General features: G+C 52.4%; 1 protein-coding gene across 2 annotated transcripts in view; it reads left to right on the top strand.

Moving 5' to 3' along the window:
* The window catches only part of GALNT14 (polypeptide N-acetylgalactosaminyltransferase 14), a 182,115-nt gene that overhangs the window by 138,873 nt on the left and 25,300 nt on the right, over positions 1 to 17,942 (top strand). For both annotated transcript variants that reach the window (XM_070428404.1, XM_070428405.1), the window contains exons 4-8: positions 6,854 to 6,921; positions 9,015 to 9,080; positions 9,240 to 9,361; positions 16,427 to 16,514; positions 17,114 to 17,198. In XM_070428404.1, coding sequence (XP_070284505.1) covers positions 6,854 to 6,921; positions 9,015 to 9,080; positions 9,240 to 9,361; positions 16,427 to 16,514; positions 17,114 to 17,198 — 429 coding nt within the window. The remainder of the gene's footprint in view (positions 1 to 6,853; positions 6,922 to 9,014; positions 9,081 to 9,239; positions 9,362 to 16,426; positions 16,515 to 17,113; positions 17,199 to 17,942) is intronic.

Raw genomic sequence — 17,942 nt, 5'->3', positions numbered from 1 at the left:
GGGGGGGGGGGGGGGGGGGACTGGCCTTGTGATAAGAATATCAAGTGTTTCTAACCACCCACCAGGCACTGTTCAACACACTCTAGGTGCATCTACTCGGTCACTCCTCACAGCTCCCAATCCACAGGTGAAAGATGGAGGCCTGAGGTGTTGAGTAACTTGCAGAAGGTCACTGAGATCATGGAGGGCCTGGGAGAGCCCTGCCCTTGGCTACTGTGTTGACCGCCTCTAGAATATGAGTTCTAAGTTCACGGCGGCCGAAGGAGCTGAAGCCTGAGAGGCTGAGTATGTACCCGCCCCCAGCATCAGGCCGGGATTGGAACTGGGGTCTGCCAAGTGCTGCCTATCCCAGCACCTCCCTCTCCACAGCCTCCCGCTCCCGTCAGGGCCGATGGTGCAAACCAGAGCAGCCCGACGGTGATGGCTAACATTTGCTTTCTCAGCCACCACTGTTTCAGCCCTGTTCCCTCTTGGGCCTCTCCATCCACCCTCAGGGCCTAGTCTGGGCCCTGCCATTGCTCTAATAGGGAGGGCCTTGCTTGTGTGGCCTGTGACCTGCATGCATGTTTGATATGCAGAAGTTCCAGCATCTGCCCCCTGCCGAACACTCCTTAAAACACAGACAGGCCCCAGAGACCTGGCTGGGAATTTTTTGCCAGGTTCTTAGGAGGTCCTGGTTGTTTTGACTCCCCTTCTCTGTGCCTAAGAAGGAGACAACCAAGCACAGCAAAGTCTCTTGTCATTTCAATCAACAAGCCACACCTTCTCTCTCTCCTTGCCCCACCTGCATGGCTATTGGCAGGTGGGGAAGCACCCAATGGCAGGAGGGAGTCAGCAATAGGGTCCCCCTGATGGCGGGCACCAAGTCTTCTGTGACACCTGTCACTCATGATGAGTGTCCACTGTGCAGGGTCAGTGTATCCCTTAGAAGGGTAGGGAGGGACCTGCCCAAACACACAGGCTTCAGTCCCGCCTTCCCCTCTGTCCACGGGAGCAGCTCTGTCTGCTGCCCAGATGTCCTGGTGACTGGCTGGCTGGGTCCTTCCACCAGCTGCTTGCCCTGTCTGCCCTGGCTTCTGCGTCCATCCCACAGGCCATCTGATTTGAATTATATTTCCAACAAGACTTCAACTTTTGACAGGAAAATGCGCCGGTCACTGCCACATGTCACTGCGAGTCTCACGGTTGACTAATAACTTACCTTTCGGACTTGCAAGCAGTATGGGGTGGGCATGTAGGGGGTCGGGGGCGAGGGGTGGTCCCATTTACCCGGGTCTGTTCTGGTGAAGGGAGAACAGAGGTTTGGGGCCTTGCAGGCAGAGCAGCACACGGCAGCAGAGGTACTGGTTCCCAAGTGCCAGCCACAGCCCCCCACACACGGCTGTGTCTGGGCACGTCCACTGGATACTTCCATGAAGACACTGTAGCATCTGAGCGAAGCGCCTTCCCAGGATGGCTCCTCCTCCTTCAGGGAGTCTTCTGATTGTCACACCTCTGTCCTCCTCAACACACATGCTTGTACGCACACACTCACACACATACACTCACATACATTCACTCACGCACTCTCTCACTCACACACGCACGCTCTCACCATTAGGGGACTGCGATCTGGGCCAGCCCTTGATCAATGTTAGCCATCCCTCTATCTGCATACCTAGTGAGCACTCAAAAGACAAGAGGCTGAGGGGTTCTTAAAGGACACCACGCTTAGAGTCTGAGCACCTGGAGTCAAGTTTCTACCCTGCCACTTCCTAGCCTTGTGACCGTGAGCAGGTCAGGAACCGGATCGGTAAAGGTGGCGATAAAAGTGTATCCGATGTCTCAAGTTCTGTCACATTCCCCACAATAAACCTTCCTCTTGGGGATGTCTGGGGAACATTTTGGGGGTGTTATAACATGGAGGCCGCAGGCCCCCCAAGCTTCCCTATGTTTATGTTCTTGGGAGCACTTCAGCTGCTGCCCTCAGACTCAGCCCTTTTAGTTCTAAGACATATTTCTCCTCTTCCAGCTGCTCCTCCACCTCTTCACTATAGTAATAACGATACTCTATAATAACATTAACATGTTAAATGTACACTGAGCTTTAAGTCTACAGAGCGCCTCACTTCAGTTGGGACCCCAGTTGGATTCTGTGAAGTCCGGGCGTATGTGGTGAATGGAGGACAGGGGCCAGGACTCTCCTTTCAATGTCCTGTGGTCCTGTGTGGAAGTGGGAGGCAGCCAGGGCTGTGGTCCCAGTGCTCGATCCCCCAGCCTGGAGGTCTGTCTCCGACGTCCTGATGCCCTGTGCCCTGGGAGGGGGCTTGGGGCCATCAACAGAGTTTTCAGAGGGTAGCCATGAAGTGCCAGACCACACCAGATGCTGGGCATTCTGCGGAGAGCCGTGGACCTGTGTGCTGCCTCTCAGACTTCAGATGAAAGCTGGGCCCCTGGCTCAGGCCCCAGTGTAATGCACACAAACAGCAGATTGGGGGTCTGAAAGCCACGTGTGAACAGACGTGTGTTTACATCAGCAGCAGGCTGGATGGAAGTGAGTTTTAGGGAGGGAGGCAAGGAAGATTATTTCTAAATGTTTTTGTTTTTTTAAAGATATGTTTTATTAATTTTTTACAGAGAGGAAGGGAGAGGGATAGAGAGTTAGAAACATCGATGAGAGAGAAACATCAATCAGCTGCCTCCTGAACACCCTCTACTGGGGATGTGCCTGCAACCAAGGTACATGCCCTTGACTGGAATCGAACCTGGGACCTTTCAGTCTGCAGGTCGACGCTCTATCCACTGAGCCAAACCGGTCAGGGCGAAGATTATTTCTAGAAGCTTCCACGGCCAGGTATCACTCACTGCCTTGGGATTCTGAACCTCCTCCCACTACTGAGAAGGGACTGACTGAGAATCACTTCCCATCACTTCACCAGAGATGAAAGGGTCTTCTCTAAGGCACCTTTCATCTTTAATGTTCTAGAATTCTGATGGCTTTGCTGCCAGGCCCTCAGAAAGGAAAGAGGCTCGAGGAACTGGGCGGGGGGTTGGGGAGGAGAAGGGACACTATTCCTTTTCTTCCTCCTCCCAGGACTGGGCCAGGTCTTTGCCTCTCTGCTCACACCTGCCCAAGCTCTCTGGCCTGAGCTCCTGAGTTAGCTGGAGGGCGAGGGGCTGGGAAGACCCATATGGGACCCTCAGAGCCAAGTAGAAGCATGATGGGGTGGGCAGTGGGGGAAGGGAGAGCATCACAGCCTAGGTGAGTGAGGGGACTTTTCTCACTTAAGGAGAGAGAAAAGCCTGGCAAAATGGTCTATCTTTGGTGTTGCAGCAGGTCCCTGTGTATATGTGAAACCCAGGGTTGTCCCCTTCCTTGGAGGCCTCCTTTGGCTCTACACACACATGGGGCTCTGGGGCCCACACGATTGATACTTCATATCCCGAGTCTCTCACTGTAGCTTCTTTGTAAAGTCCTAGATTTAGAGGAGCCATTTCTCAGGTTAAGGTGGTTAAGAAATCGGACTCTGGGGCCAGATTTGGCTGCTCTGGCCTTGCCAGCTACGTGACCCTGGGCCAGCTCCTTCACCTCTCTGCCTCAGTTTCCTTTTCTGCAAAACAAGGGCTCCTGGTAATAACTACTTTGCATGATTGTGGACAAGAGTAAATGAGCTCAGGCAGGTAAAGGCCTTGAAACAATACCTGGTTCCAGTTGAGCCTGTTCAGGTGACAACAGGTGATGCACCCCCAGTGGGTAGGCAGCAGTGCGGAGGGCTTGTTAAAACATGGTTTCTTGGGCCCCATCCCCCGATATTCTAGCTCATGAGTCTAGAATTGATATTCTAGCCCAGAGCCAGGTGACGCTGATGCTACTGGCTCTGGGATCACACTTTGAGACCAATGTCATGACTATGAACACTCAGATTGCAAGAGCAGCGGCTGTGCACCAGGCACAGTGCTAAGCGCCTTTCATGCAGCTGAGGGAGTGGTGGTGCTGCGGGCTCAGTACTAACTGGAGCTCCCCAGCTGGTGAATGGAGGCTGGACAGGTTCAGGGCCTCAACCCACGCCAGTCTGCTCCAGAACAAGTCAACTTCTCAGCCAGCCTTAGGTCTTCATTCAGCTGGTATTTATGGAGCGTTTGATAAACCCTGCCTGCATCGAGACCGTGGAGTTCACAAAGCAATTTCAAATACATTTCCTCATTTCATACGCACAAAAGCCTGTGAAGTGGGTCAAGTATTAATATCGCCTGCCCTTACAAAGAAAATGTAATTACAGATGGAAAGGAAGGCGGCCCGGCGTCTTGTTCAGGATTGCACAGCTAGTCGGCGGTGGGGGCCTCCTGGCCTCCCACGCTGCCCACACCGCCATGCCCACCTCCTCTCGGGGTGCCCACGTGGGCTCCACGGTTAGGGCAGCAGGCAGAAAGCAGAAAGTGTAGACGCTGCCAGCACAGCGTCCTGGGGCGGGGATGTGAGCTGTGTACAGGAGACTCAGGTGTAGCAGAATTCCCAGGCACACCGTGACCTGGATGTGCCAGGGAGGTAAGCCCTCCCTGCCGTGCTGAGGCTGCGGAAGGAGAAGGCCTGGAACAGCCGCGGGGCGCAGAAGCAGGGGAAAACATGGCTTTGTCATGGAGCGTGCTGGTGAGGCGTGCTGGCCAGAGAAGTGATGAGAGCAAAGGGGTCAGGGGGGTGGGCATGGGGATGGACTGTGCAGAAGGGAGGGCCCCGTGGGCTGCCCTGGACCTTTCTCCTCCACCGGCCACCCTGGAGCCCAGAGCACCCGCCCAGCCCAGCCCAGAGCCACTTTCAGGAAGCCCCCCACCATCACTCCAATTGCTGTGATCAGAGGAGCAAAAACAAGCCAGGTGTTACCAGGAAATGGTCTAATTAGCACTTACTGCTGATGATTTCTTTCTTTTTCTTGTTTAAACCCTGGGCATTTTTTATTCGCTAATCATCTCTCAGTTCAACCAGCACAGAGCCACACGCGATTTACCTTTTGATGTTCGCAGAAGAGAACTCTTGAATTTCAAAGAGCCGGCAGGGATTTGGGGAATCGCATGCAGAAGCTGCTGCCATAATCAAACCTCATTAGAGGGTATTCTTCAGGCAGGTTTTCCCTTTCTCTCTGCCTCCCTCCCCCCCTCAATCCCTGATTAGCCACTGTTTGTTGAGTTTGCCTGTGTTTTCTCTCCAAAGATCACGGTGGCGAGGTGGTGAGGGTCTCCTCCCGCCACCTGCTGACCCTTCTGGTCCCCACCTCCCACCTGAGGGCTCAAGGCTTGGTGTTGGGGCTCCTCTGTCTGCCTGACACCCGTTGCCATGGTGAGAGTTAAGGCTTCATGAATAAAGGTAGCTCGAGGCAAGGATCTGCCCCGAGCCTTCTTAGAAAGGTGGCTCACCAGAACCAGGGCTGAGAGGAGGGACATGCTCAGCGTCTCGGCCCATCCAAACCTCCTCCCCAACACATGGATGGCTCCAGGCGTTCTATGGTGGGTGGTGCTGCCCAGGAATATTTCTGAGGGACCATGTGGTTTGGGGTGTTCAGGAGAAGTGGGATCCAGCCTGACACCCAGAGTGAACTCCAAAACCCAGCCTTGCCCTGGGGCTATAGAGCCACAGCACAGGAGGGTAAATTAAGTCAATTCAAAAAATCACGATGATACACAAAATAATAATAATTGCTACCAAGTTTCATCATTTATTGCCAGACACCCTGCTAAATGCTTTAGATACATTTTCTCCTTTAGCTCTCCCAACAGCCCTGTGAAGTGACTACTACTACATTTATCCCCATTTATAGATGGAGTACTTTACTGCACAGAACAGTCAAGTAACTCACCCAAGATCGCACAGCTTGTAGTAAGTAGCTGCTAGACCACAAGCTTCTGGAAGGCAGAGCTTATGTCTCTTTTGTTCCTCATCACACACCCAAGCACATAGTAGGTGTGCACTAAATGTCCCTGGAGGGGGTGGTAATGGGCCAAGGGGCTGTGCTGGACTCTGGCAGTGCAGAGGTAACTTGACAAGGATATGACCTGTCCCTGAGGCTATGACCAGGTCCAGCAAAAACCACCCCCCAGTCAGGCAGCAGTGAAAGCCACGGGAAGCTTCAGATACAACTGCTGAGGAATCCCAGAGGAGGAAGCAATTAATTCTCACTAAGTGGCTGGGAAAGCTATTAGAGAGGAAGTGACATTTGAACTGGTCTCCTGGCAGAGGATGGTCATTCAAGCCGTGGCCTCAGTAGGGGGACAGGCTCTGTGTTATGAGTGGGCAGGTGTCTCCAGGTAACGGCACTGGGCGTGAGCAGGCTGGAAACGGGGGCTGGCTCCAGGCTGTGACAGGCGGCCTTGAAGAGCATGCTGAGGGTAGGGAGCCTCAAAGGAGGGGTTGTCAGATTATTTGTCTGCATCAGCGAAGACAATCACACGACCAGAGATCAGAAAGCTTGCTCCGGGGGCCCCATGAAGACGGCCTGGGCAGGTCAAGGCTTCCGTAATAAACTGTACAAGAGGTCGGAGCAGGTGTAAGAGGTGACAGTGATTCGAGTCACATTTACAAGTCGAACCAGCCCATCTTTCTTGGTCACTGGTTTGGTGTGGGGGTCAGGGATGGGGGGCGGGTGTTGTTGAGGATGACTTCTGCATTTGGCTTGGTGCCAGGTGAGTGGTAGTGGCATTCACTCACTAAGACAGAGCAGAGTTCTCTGCCAGTGGTCACGGGGGAACCAGGGGCCTGGACAAGCCCTTTAGCTGCTCTTTGAGTTTCTATTTCTCAAATGCAATGGTATATATTTTAAACTCAATTTAATGCACATATTTGCCATTAGACGTCATAATGATCTTCCCTCTTCCCATCTCTCAGTGTGTTAAACCGCACCCCTATGAATCTGATCCAGGAAATCATATTAGTGGATGACTTCAGCAATGACCGTAAGTAGCACCGCTCCCTTGCTCTGTAGACACAAATGTCTGTCCCAGCCCCTTAGTGCCAGGCAGGGGCGAGCCCAGGGTTCTCGGGGGATGTAGGAAAGCCTAGGTTTATAGCAGGAGTGGAGCCTTTGAGTGTCCAAGCAGGGCTCAAGAAGGAGATAAGCCTTACCTTTGTAAAACAGCATCTTGGGTTCTCTGCTATGAGTCTGTGAGGGCGTAAGTAGGTACGTTTAGTAGATTCTTGCCTGGGTTGGTGTGTGTATGCATATGTGCACACCTGGATGCACACACAAGCATGTGTGTCACTGCTCCTTAACCTACATTCCTGGACGTAGGAATTCAACCTTCAAAGGATTGACCCTGGTGCTCAGAGCCCAGAAGCAAATATATCACGAGAGATTCCCGTGTGGGATGCGTGATCAACTGCTAGCCTGCGCCCAGGAGACCACACCCTCTCCCTTTCATTCCTACAGGAGGACCGGGTAGGCTCTGTCTTTGGCATCCCCTGGTGGGACATCCCATCAGCTGGCCACGACACAGTGAGCACCTGCCTTCCAACCCTGCAACCTTCTGGTCATCGCTGTTTCCTAGTCGTCCTGTCAAAGAACCTGGGCCCTACCCAAATTCATACTCCAAGTCTACTGTCCCCAAGAAAAGCTTGACACCTGTGTGCTCAGGGACAGTCATTATAGAAACACTGTTAGGCTTCAAGTATTAATAGTGCGGATACCTCTTCTGAGAGCCATGGGTACAGTTCCAGGCAGTCAACCACACCCAGGCAAGCCCACCCCTCCCCACTGATGAACCAGGGGAAGCAGACAAGGGCCACTGGGGGCAACTCCAAGTCCAGGAGGGTGGAGCCTGTCCCCACCAGAGCTGATGCTGGATGCTGGAATAGGAGGCACTGCTATGCTGGGATCTGCTGTAGGAAGGCTAGAAACCCACATCTGTGACAGAGCCTTGAAACCTTGGAAATGATACATAAGTGGGCTGTGCACCAAGTCCACAGGGACTCGCGTGCTGCAACTCAGGGATCTGATCTCCTTTCCCTAGTGAAGAAGGGGTTGGAGGTGGGGAGGCACGCGTCCTGCTGGGAGGCAGCCTGGCACTGAGGCTGCAGAAGGGAATGCTGCTAGATCAACTTAGAGGCAGAATAGCCTGGTGGTTAGAGCGTGGACTCTGGAGCCAGACTGCCTGGCTTCAAATCCTAGACCTGTCACTCACTCTTACTAGGGAGGTGCCTTGGGCAGATTATTAACCTCGATGTGTCTCCGTTTCCTTGACTATAAAATGGAGATAATAATAGATGTGGTTTATATAAGAATTTAAATGTTAACACCTTCAAAGGGCTTAGAACGGCACCTGGCCCCAAGAAAGCGTGTGTGAGTCTTTGCTGTCACTCAGTCCAGTCCGAGCCAAGCAGAGAGGCTAAGGTTGGTAAACCGATGAAGCAAAGCCAAACTGGTAGGAACACGATATAGAGTTCAGAACCAAGGGATGGTGAGCCTACGGAATTCTGGGCAGCAGGCAAGCTGGAGGATGACCCTAGGCAAATGCCTGAGATGGGCTCCCTTGCCCATCCTGGCACCTTTTCCTGTGCGATGGAAAGTTGGACGGGCTCTGTGTGAGGAAAGACCCTGTGGATGGAACCCTTAACAAATAGGGTCTCTTGTATTGAGAGTCCTTGGTCTGAAGGAAACTCCAAAATTCATCCCATTCCGTCTCTGGCCACCCAGCCGTGTTTTCCAGACCCCACTGAAATGAACTCCTGCTTTGAGCGATGTGGAGGAGAGGAGCAGTGTCCCCAGGCGACCATGCCCGGAACTCCCATCTGGAAGTGTTTTCTAACAAGTGTGCAGGTGCCACTGTGTGACTGACCTGCTCCATAGAGGCCGCCTTGAGCCACTCTGCATGGACCGGGCCACATTACATATTGATAGCCATGGTTGGTGCCCCTGCTGAAGGTCCCGGGAACCCTGGAGTCAGGGCGGGCTCTGCAGTCGGTGGTGGGCACTGCAAGCAGGGCTGCCTCACCTATTCTTCAGGTTCACCTCCACCCAGGTGCTCACTTACATAACCTGTTGTCTTTGCAGCTGGTGACTGTGAAGAGCTCATCAAGCTGCCCAAGGTGAAATGCCTACGCAATGACCAGCGGGAAGGTGGGTCTGTGCAGCTGGCGGGATCTGGGGATGTGAGCGGGGGTGGGGGGGTGGTATTAGGTGTGTGCATGTTTTGGGGGTGTTCTGTGTATGGGGAGAATGCCAAGTGGTTCCTCCGTGGCCCTGCTGTCACCCACTTGGCCTTTTATCCCCTCTCAGGTCTGGTCCGGTCCCGGATCCGAGGCGCTGATGTTGCCCAGGGCACCACTCTGACTTTCCTCGACAGCCACTGTGAGGTGAACAGGGACTGGCTCCAGCCACTGCTGCACAGGGTCAAAGAAGTGAGTGAGGCCGACCGAGGGGCACAGGGATCCCCGTGTCCCCATCTTCTCTAGGCTCTCTCAGGCTCAGTCCTTCCCATGTGCCCACAGTCCCTCTGGGAGGTGGATGGGGAAACTAAGGTAGAGCAGTGCCCAGGGTCACACAGAAGGCAGTGAGGGAGCAAGGCCCAGGGCCTATTCTTTATGTCACAAGGTCACCCATAGTAGGCTTGCAGGCAGGGCTGCCCCAGCTGGTGCATGTCACACACAGCTTCCGGGGCTAGAGAACTAACTGCCCAAAGTAATTTCACCCAGACAGTAGAAGGTTCCAGTAAAGGAGCCCTGATGAGAGCCTTTGTGAAAAGGGGGCAGTGGAATGAACCAGGCCTCATCTCCCAGTCTGTGGGTCTTGCCTCCATCCACGTCACCCTCACCCAGTGGCCACTGTAAGTGGACTCAAATGCTGAGACCTGAATTCCTTGCCTCTGTCTGTCCTTAAATTACTCTAGAATTTTGTGTTCTGTCTCTCTCCATGTCTCAGTTATTCTTCTTAAAAGTGAAAAACATTTAGGAATTTTTCCAACAATGTATCGCCCCATCCTGGTGTGTAGAAGGCACTGTGTGCTGTGGCTGCCAGTGTTGGTGATTAGCATCGGGGCAGTTGATTTTCTCCAGGTTATTGGTCCTACAGCTGCTCTGTGAAATAGGAGGTTGGGTGTTTTTTACATACCCATTTCACAGATGAGGACACTGATATTCCCTAGCTGGTCCAGCCAGTACCAGAACCCTCCGTGTGGCCTGTGCTTATTTCCTTCCCGTTCTTCCCACTTTCTTATTATCTTCATCTTCTACCTGCAGAATGACGGTGTTGGGAGGGTGAAAGGATTGGGAAGTGTAAACTGCTCAGAGGGTAGGAAATCCTTACCAGTTACTTCATTCCCATGAGAGACGCTCGGTGGGTTTATAAAGTTCTCACACGTGGGCCTAGATATTAAAACCCATCCCGTGACCACTTTCCCGAGGTTGGGAGGGCTCGTACAGTGAGTGCTGTTCAGAAAAATCCCCTCTCCCCTCTTTTCAACTTTATTTTGGCAAAGAGGTCTTGACTGAGAAATAGTAGGTTATGAATGGGCCAAGGGGTTTGCCTGGCTCTGGAGGTCCTTCGCCACATCACTGCCTCCCCCTGGGCTCAGTCTGCAGGCACAGCACTGCCTCCCCCGTCACACCAGCCGCTCCTTCTCTCTGAACCTGCCTCCAGTTCCTGCAGCTCCATCTCTGACCATGTCCTTCCTGCCGCTGGGCGCCCTTCTCTCCTCTCTGCAAACCCCTTACTCTTCAGGGCCTTGTCCTCATCACCCCTCCTCCAGGGGGCCTCGCCTGACCACCTGGCCAGCTGGGATTCCTCCAGGCAAGAATTGCCCACTTGGCCCTACAGTTTGTTTTCTGGGCTTAGTTCTCTGTCTCCCCTATTTATTGAGCACCTATTCCGGGAAAGAGACCCCTCCCCCCATCTGAGGCACAAGCCCTTAGATCAGTGGTTCTCAACCTTCTGGCCCGTTAAATACAGTTCCTCATGTTGTGACCCAACCATAAAATTATTTTCGTTGCTACTTCATAACTGTAATGTTGCTACTGTGATGAATCGTCATGTAAATATCTGATATGCAGGATGGTCTTAGGCGACCCCTGTGAAAGGGTCGTTCGACCGCCAAAGGGGTCGCGACCCACAGGTTGAGAACCGCTGCCTTAGATCATCAACCCAGAAGCGTTCAGAACCCTGTGTTTAGGGTTTTATGGAGGCTTCATTACACAGTGTGCTTGATTAAATCATTGGCCTTGGATTCTGAACTCAACCTCCAGTGTCTGTCCCCTCCCTGAGGTGGGGTTGGGGGAGCTTGGAGGGAGAGGTGAGGGGGGCAGAGCCCTCTAATCACCAGCCCCCATCCTCTAAGAGCCTATGATTACTATTAGCTCAGGTATAGTGAGAGGGGCTGATGCACAAAAGATGCTCCTCTCACCCCTTCGCTCAGGAAGTTACAAGGGTGTTAGTAGCTCTGTTGGATGACCCAGGAACAAAGGCCGAATATATATTTCTTCCTGTATCACATCATCACAGTATAGATCACATTTTGTTTACCCATTCATCCACTGATGGGCATGTGCGCTGTTTCCCACTTTGTACTATTGTGACTAGTGCTGCTGCAAACATTGGTACAAGTTTTTGTTTGAGTGTCTGCTTCCAATTCTTTGGGGGTGTCTACCAAGGAGTGGAATTGCTGGGTCATGCGGTGACTTCGTGTTTGACCTGTAGGATCCCCCAGGCTGACCTGTCCCTGCAGGATGTGTTTAGGGGACTTGGCTTTCCTGAGACTTCATTCCCGGGGTCTGAGTCCATCTCAGAAGCCCTCTCTGGAAAATGCTCTCATTTCTGCACCACTGGCCACCTTACCTGTAGGCAGAGGAAGCCTTCGTCTCCTCCTTCCTGCCTGTGAGTGTGGCTGCCACCTAGGGCTCCTCCTCCTGCGAGTCATTTGGCCCCACATTGAGCTCAGCCTCCCAGGCTAAGACCCCGGTCCCCACCCCTGTCTGACCGAAAGCTTTTGTAGCAAAGGGCTGGTCAGACAAACTGTGGATGGTGGTCCTTGCTCTGCCCCTGCAGAGCTTGCCACCAGACCCTGACTCTTGCTGACTGAGTGGTTCCACCAAGTCATCCCTTGCAGGACGAGGAGTGGGGGTGAGTGTCAGCCTGCATTTCCACGTGCCTTTGTGTGTGTCTTGTCTCAGAGTAAAATGTGATTTGATCTTATGAGTGGAAGTGGAAGTTTTAAGCTGTAATTGGGGTTTGGGATTTTCAAAAGTAGAGAAGAGATAAGAAAGAGGCTGGCTTGAGCTGTCAAGCTGTCCTGGGCGGGTGTTTTCCACATGGAAAATCTCCATTTCCCTTCTCTCCCCTTCAATTACATGATGCTTGAAACAAGCACCAAGTTGGTGTGTTTTTTAAAAAAAAACATAGGCTTCTTTTTTTTTTCTCCTTCCTTATCTACATATTTTTTACTAAAAAAAAAAAAAGATTTTTAAGAAAGAAATTTCAATCCTGTAGCATTTGGTGAGTTGATATAAATAATGGCTTACACATGCTTCAAAGCCCTTTTGCATGCTCTCCCTAATTATTCGCTCCAGAAGCCCTGTAGGGAAGGCAGGACAGTTTTGCAAATACTGATTTGTCCTCGCTTCATAGATGAAGAAACAGACTTCCTCGGTGTGTGCTGATTTGCTTAAGGTCATTTGTGTTTTTAGATGGCAGAACCCAAATAGGAGCCCAGGTCTCCTGTCACAGCATCACCTCTTTGAGGGCCCTCTCCTGCCCCCACCCCTCCCTCATCCTAAAACTCTCCTCACCTGTCCACCACCTTCTCTAAACTACAGTGGGTGCTCAGTAATGCTGGTTGAAGAAACCAGCGAATGAGTCTCCAGGAGTTTTTTGATCTCCCATTCACAGTGTGGTTTTATGACATGAATGGGTGCAGAAATGAGAGGTATGACTGCAGTAATGATTGATGGCCATTGGCTCCCAGTGGAGGGGTGGGGCTTGGGCTTGGATTTGAGTGGGGAAGGGAGGGAGACAGGAGCTGTAGTTCTAGGTCTACCAGGGATTCTACCAGCTGCCTGCTTGACCTACCTGTGGACCTAGCCTTAAAGATACAGCCTCCTGGGGCATGCAGGTGGGGACCGGTGATGTGTTCTGAGTATCTTTACAGAGAGTTCCTCCTATAGGGGGAGCCTATAGGGGAGACGCCATCTTGCTCAGCTGTAATTGACCCACCTTCCCTGCTGCCAGCCGTTGACACAGTGCCCTCGGCAGGAATTAATAGATAGCTTCTTTTAGCAACACCAATTGAACACCTGCTGCCCACCAGGCTCTGGGCTGGGGCTGAGGAATAGAATAGCGGAGCAGATACGACCTCCCCTCCCAGGGTCACTCAGAGAGATTTGTGTCCTGGCTTCAATGGGTCGTTTATAGTCTCCTGCCGCCCCTTCTCAAGGTCATGGCTCCACACACCACTTAGCCTGAAACACCTCTCATTGCTTATCTGGTCGCCATGACTCTAAACAGAGGCTGTGACCAAATTGTAACAGGAATAATGGGACAGAACCCCTCAGAACTTATAGGGAGAATGTCCCAGAGCCTGTCCCAGCCCTGGGGGCAGGGAGCCCATGGTGGCTTCTGGGGAAGCCCATGGATGAGGTAAGCAAACAGCATTTCCTTTTGCATTTCAATTTCCAAATACTGAACCCTCAGGTTCAAGAGTTCCCTGGAAAGCCTTGAAACATAACAGAGCTGTTACAGTCATGTTCTTACAGTGAAAGAATAGAGAGCCCTAGCCGGTTTGGCTCAGTGGATAGAGCATTGGCCTGTGGACTGAAGGGTCCCAGGTTCGATTCCAGTCAAGGGCATGTACCTTGGTTTCGGGCACATCCCCAGTAGGGGGTGTGCAGGAGGCAGCTGATCGATGTTTCTCTCTCATCAATGTTTCTAACTCTCTATTCCTCTCTGTAAAAAATCAATAAAATATATTTTTTAAAAAGAATAGCAGTGATGGCAAATCTATGACACGCGTATCAGAGGTGACATGCGAACTCATTTTTTTGTTGATTTTTCTTTGTTAAATGGCATTTAAATATATAAAATAAATATAAAAAATATAAGTCTTTGTTTTACTATGGTTGCAAATATCAAAAAATTTCTATATGTGACACGGCACCAGAGTTAAGTTAGGGTTTTTCAAAATGCTGACATGCCGAGCTTAAAAGGTTTGCCATCACTGGAATAGAGATTAAAATTAGCAACGGGAAAAGGTACACACGGAGAGCTCCAGGCACAAACTTCCAGTGTCCTGTCCCAGTCCTCCTGCACACACAGCACTTACTTCTCCCAGCAGGGATGGTGGCATCATGCATAGAGTGTTGCGAAACAGGAAGCCCACCTGAGCCTTGTTGTCCAGGGTTTCTCTTGGGGTCAGTCACACAGACATGGCTGACCACCCCCATGCTGTCCATGCACCTCCAGAAGTCAAGTTGAGTTGGGACCATATGGCCAAGGTGCTCATCCTAAATAACATTGTTAGCATAGCCTATCTGGTGCAACCCAAGGCTCCCAGCAAATAGAGATATTCTTACAGGCAGGACATCTCAAGGGCTTAGAAGTTACCTCAAAGGCACTGGGCAAGGGCCAGACATATCTTTGGGGAAGGTTAGTCCTTTATTGTTCAGTACAAGGGCCTATACAGGACTTGGTGATGATGCAGAGCCCCCAAAACTCAGCAAGCAAAGGCAAAATGTGGGTTTTATCAGCCTCATAAAAGGTCAGTCTCTGATCTCCTGAGAACATTTCAGAATTCAAATCACAAGAATGTCTTTAGAGGTGTGTCTGTGCGTAGATATTGGTGTGGACAGCTGTGTGTGTGTGTACACACACACAGATGCATGATGACAGTGGCCTACGAGGAGCCCCAAAGAACTGTGGCAGCTGGGCAGGTGCTGTGTCGACCATGAAGAAAGCATCTGTGCACATCCCAGAGGTGGAAGCAATGCATTGGAAATGAGCATTTTTCCCACGTGGGCCAGTTGGCCTCAGAGGCACCTTGTCACTGTCAGGATGAGTCACACATGGAGGCTGAGGGCCAGATTAAATCTGTGAACGTAAAAGCAGGCACTTGGTGAATCTGACCTTAAAATAAGAAGACAACCTCATTTGGAAGAGAGATTGAACCAGGAAATTAAATGGCTGCAAAGAGAAACAGAGGTTCCCACCTGTGCCAGCCAGGGGTGTGGGTGCGGAGGATTGGAGAAGTGGTCCTGTCTGGTTCTCCTCGGCTGCTGGGCTCTAGTTAGCCATCCACTCTCCCTGCCCACAGCTAGTTCACTGCCCACGGGGCCCAGCATCCCCTCCTGCACACCAGGTACCGGGTGTTCACTCAGAACTAGGGAACATTTAAAATATATACAATGCCTTGGCGGCCCCCCCGAGAGGTAGTGAATTTGTCTTGCAGATTTCGAGACTGTCCTCTTGATGTCTTTGATGCCTGGGGCCAGTAGCAAGCAGTGAGGCTGGAAAACTAGATGCAGGCCTGTTTTTGACGGTCCTGGATGCCAGGCTAAGGAGTTTGAACCTTCTCTTCCAGGCAGCGCAGATCTTTAGCTGTTGAGCTGCAGAGTGAGGTTTGCATATGAGAAACATGACTTTGTCAGCCGCCTGTAGACTGGAAGGGAAAGGGTGAGAGGGGGCGGGAGGGGAATCCATTGTAGTACGCAGGTGTGAGGGGATAAAGGAGAGGCAGGAGTCATTCAGAGGAGCAGTTTGGGTCATGGGCAGAGATGAAGCTTCTTAGTTTAGTGCTGGGGAGGAAGTGGGATATGTGATGGTCCTGTGACAGAAATAGGGAACCGAGGGAAGGGAGCGCAATGGGGGAGGTGATGAAGCCACCACCGCAAGGCTGTGTGCAATCCACATGGCAGTGGCTCCCCGCACCCCGGACCCGTCTGGAGGCGAGGAGGGAAGTCAGGGCTGGAGGTACAGATTCGTGAGCATCACAGGCAACAACTGAAGTTAGGAATTTCTGGAAACGCTAGTCATCAACTTGCCTAGAGACATAGGCATAGAACAAAAGTATTTGAAAATTCCAGGAGGTTCCCAGAGGTGAGGCTGCTCCTTGGGGCTGCAGGCTGGAGGTCACCTTTCCACCTGACTCTGTCCTCCGCCTCCTGAGTGCCCCCTGGTGGTGAAGGTCTTCTGGAGCCCCCTGCTGATGTCCCTTCCTCAGCGCCCAGCCCTCTCAGCCAGCCTCTGCTGTGTCTGTCTCCACTGTGCTGGGGTGGCCACTGTGCCAGGAGTCTTAGCACTTTCTGCATCGGAACTAGAGAGGTCACAGTGTCCGGTGCCCCATTTCACAGATGAGATCATTGAGACACAGGGAGGAAAGTGTTTGGTCAAGGCCCCCAAACCAGTCTCTGGCACTGCCAGGGGGAGCCCTGCCAAGCTCCCCGATTCCCCCCACACCACACACTGAGCGCAGGTCTGTTTGGCAGGACTACACGCGGGTAGTGTGCCCCGTGATCGATATCATCAACCTGGACACCTTCAGCTACATCGAGTCGGCCACGGAGCTCAGAGGGGGTGAGTGCGCTGATGCCTTCTCCCGGGGGCACTTTCGGTTCCTCCCGGTCATTGCTGTCCAGGGGGAGAGGGAGCAAAACTTGCCTCCTCATGGCTTGTCTGGACCTTCCAGCCCTGCATCCCGTAATGTCAGTAGCTCCCATGTGGCCCTTACCACAGGGGAGGGGCAGGTCGCTCTCAGCCCCCAAGCTCTGCTCCAGCGCAGGCCTCACACCCAGACCTAGTGCCACCCCCATCCTAAGACCAACTTTAGGTGATTCTGCCCCTCCAAACCTCCTGTTCCACCTTCCCGAGGCTCCTGACCAAGGGCCACTTCCATAGCTGACCATCTTGTCCCCTTGGGGCTCTGTTACATCGCCCCCTGTACCCTCTCCCCTTCATCCCTAACTGCAGAGAAGGTGCAGAGAGGCAGGAGGCAGAAGAAAAGAGAAGGGAAATGGGCCGAGGTGACTCTGCTTCTGCTCAGTGGGGTGAGACTTGGTATCCCTGGGACCAGCTTCCCCGGGTATATGCATGCCCTTCAAGAACAGGGACAGAATGAGCGAGCTCTGCAGGTACACCGGAGAGACCAGATCAACCGAGAGGGTGCTGTGTTTTAGGGTTTGACTGGAGCCTCCACTTCCAGTGGGAGCAGCTCTCCCCAGAACAGAAGGCTCAGCGCCTGGACCCCTCAGAGCCCATCAGGTGAGTCAGGGCCAGGGTGGGTGGCTGATTCATTCCCTCCTGCTCCTTCCCGCTCTCACACAGTAGAGGGAGGTGTGCAGCATTGGATGCTCAAAAGATTGGGCAGAGACCAAGAGAGCCCTTTGCCAGGCCAGTGCCACTTCTGCCCTCATTTTAGGTTTCTGTCCTCATGGAAACTTCTATTAAGGAGATGGGGCTGGTGGAGGACTGTGCTGGGGAGTTGCCCAAGGTTGTCCATCGACAAACATGTCATGATGTACTTGTGCTTCCTGCTAAGCACAGGAGGGTCCCAAAGGGTCCTGTTTGAGCCTCTGACAGGAGAAATGGTGCCTTTGGGCCAGGAGGAGAGCCCAGGTCTTGGATGTCAGGATTAAGCCCAGGAAGGTGGCGTCAGCCCTTGCAGTAAGTGGAGGCTGACACCGAGGCCTGGCCACTGCGGCTGATCAGCTAACACACCTACTCTGTTTTGTATGAGGACGTGACAGTGGCTGGTGTGGCCGAGGGAGACTTTGTCCTGATCTACATTCTCTCTTCCAGGCCCCAGTGTGACCACCCTAATGACTTCCTTTTAACTTGCTTACCTCTGTAAAGACCCTCTCTCCAAATAAGATCACCTTCTGAGGTACTGGGGTTAAGACCCCAACACAACCTTTAGAGGGACATAACTCAATCCGTAACAGAGGGGAAAAAGGAAAAAGGGGAGAGGAGCTCAGTCTCAAGAAATGCACGCGCTGTTGACAGTTG

Source organism: Myotis yumanensis, unplaced genomic scaffold (assembly GCF_028538775.1).
Source record: "Myotis yumanensis isolate MYYU_CA2020_CCGP unplaced genomic scaffold, mMyoYum1.0.hap1 SCAF_11, whole genome shotgun sequence".
Lineage (NCBI taxonomy): Eukaryota > Metazoa > Chordata > Mammalia > Chiroptera > Vespertilionidae > Myotis > Myotis yumanensis.
The sequence above is the reverse complement of the archived record's forward strand: the minus strand, read 5'-3'. Positions and strand labels throughout refer to the sequence as shown.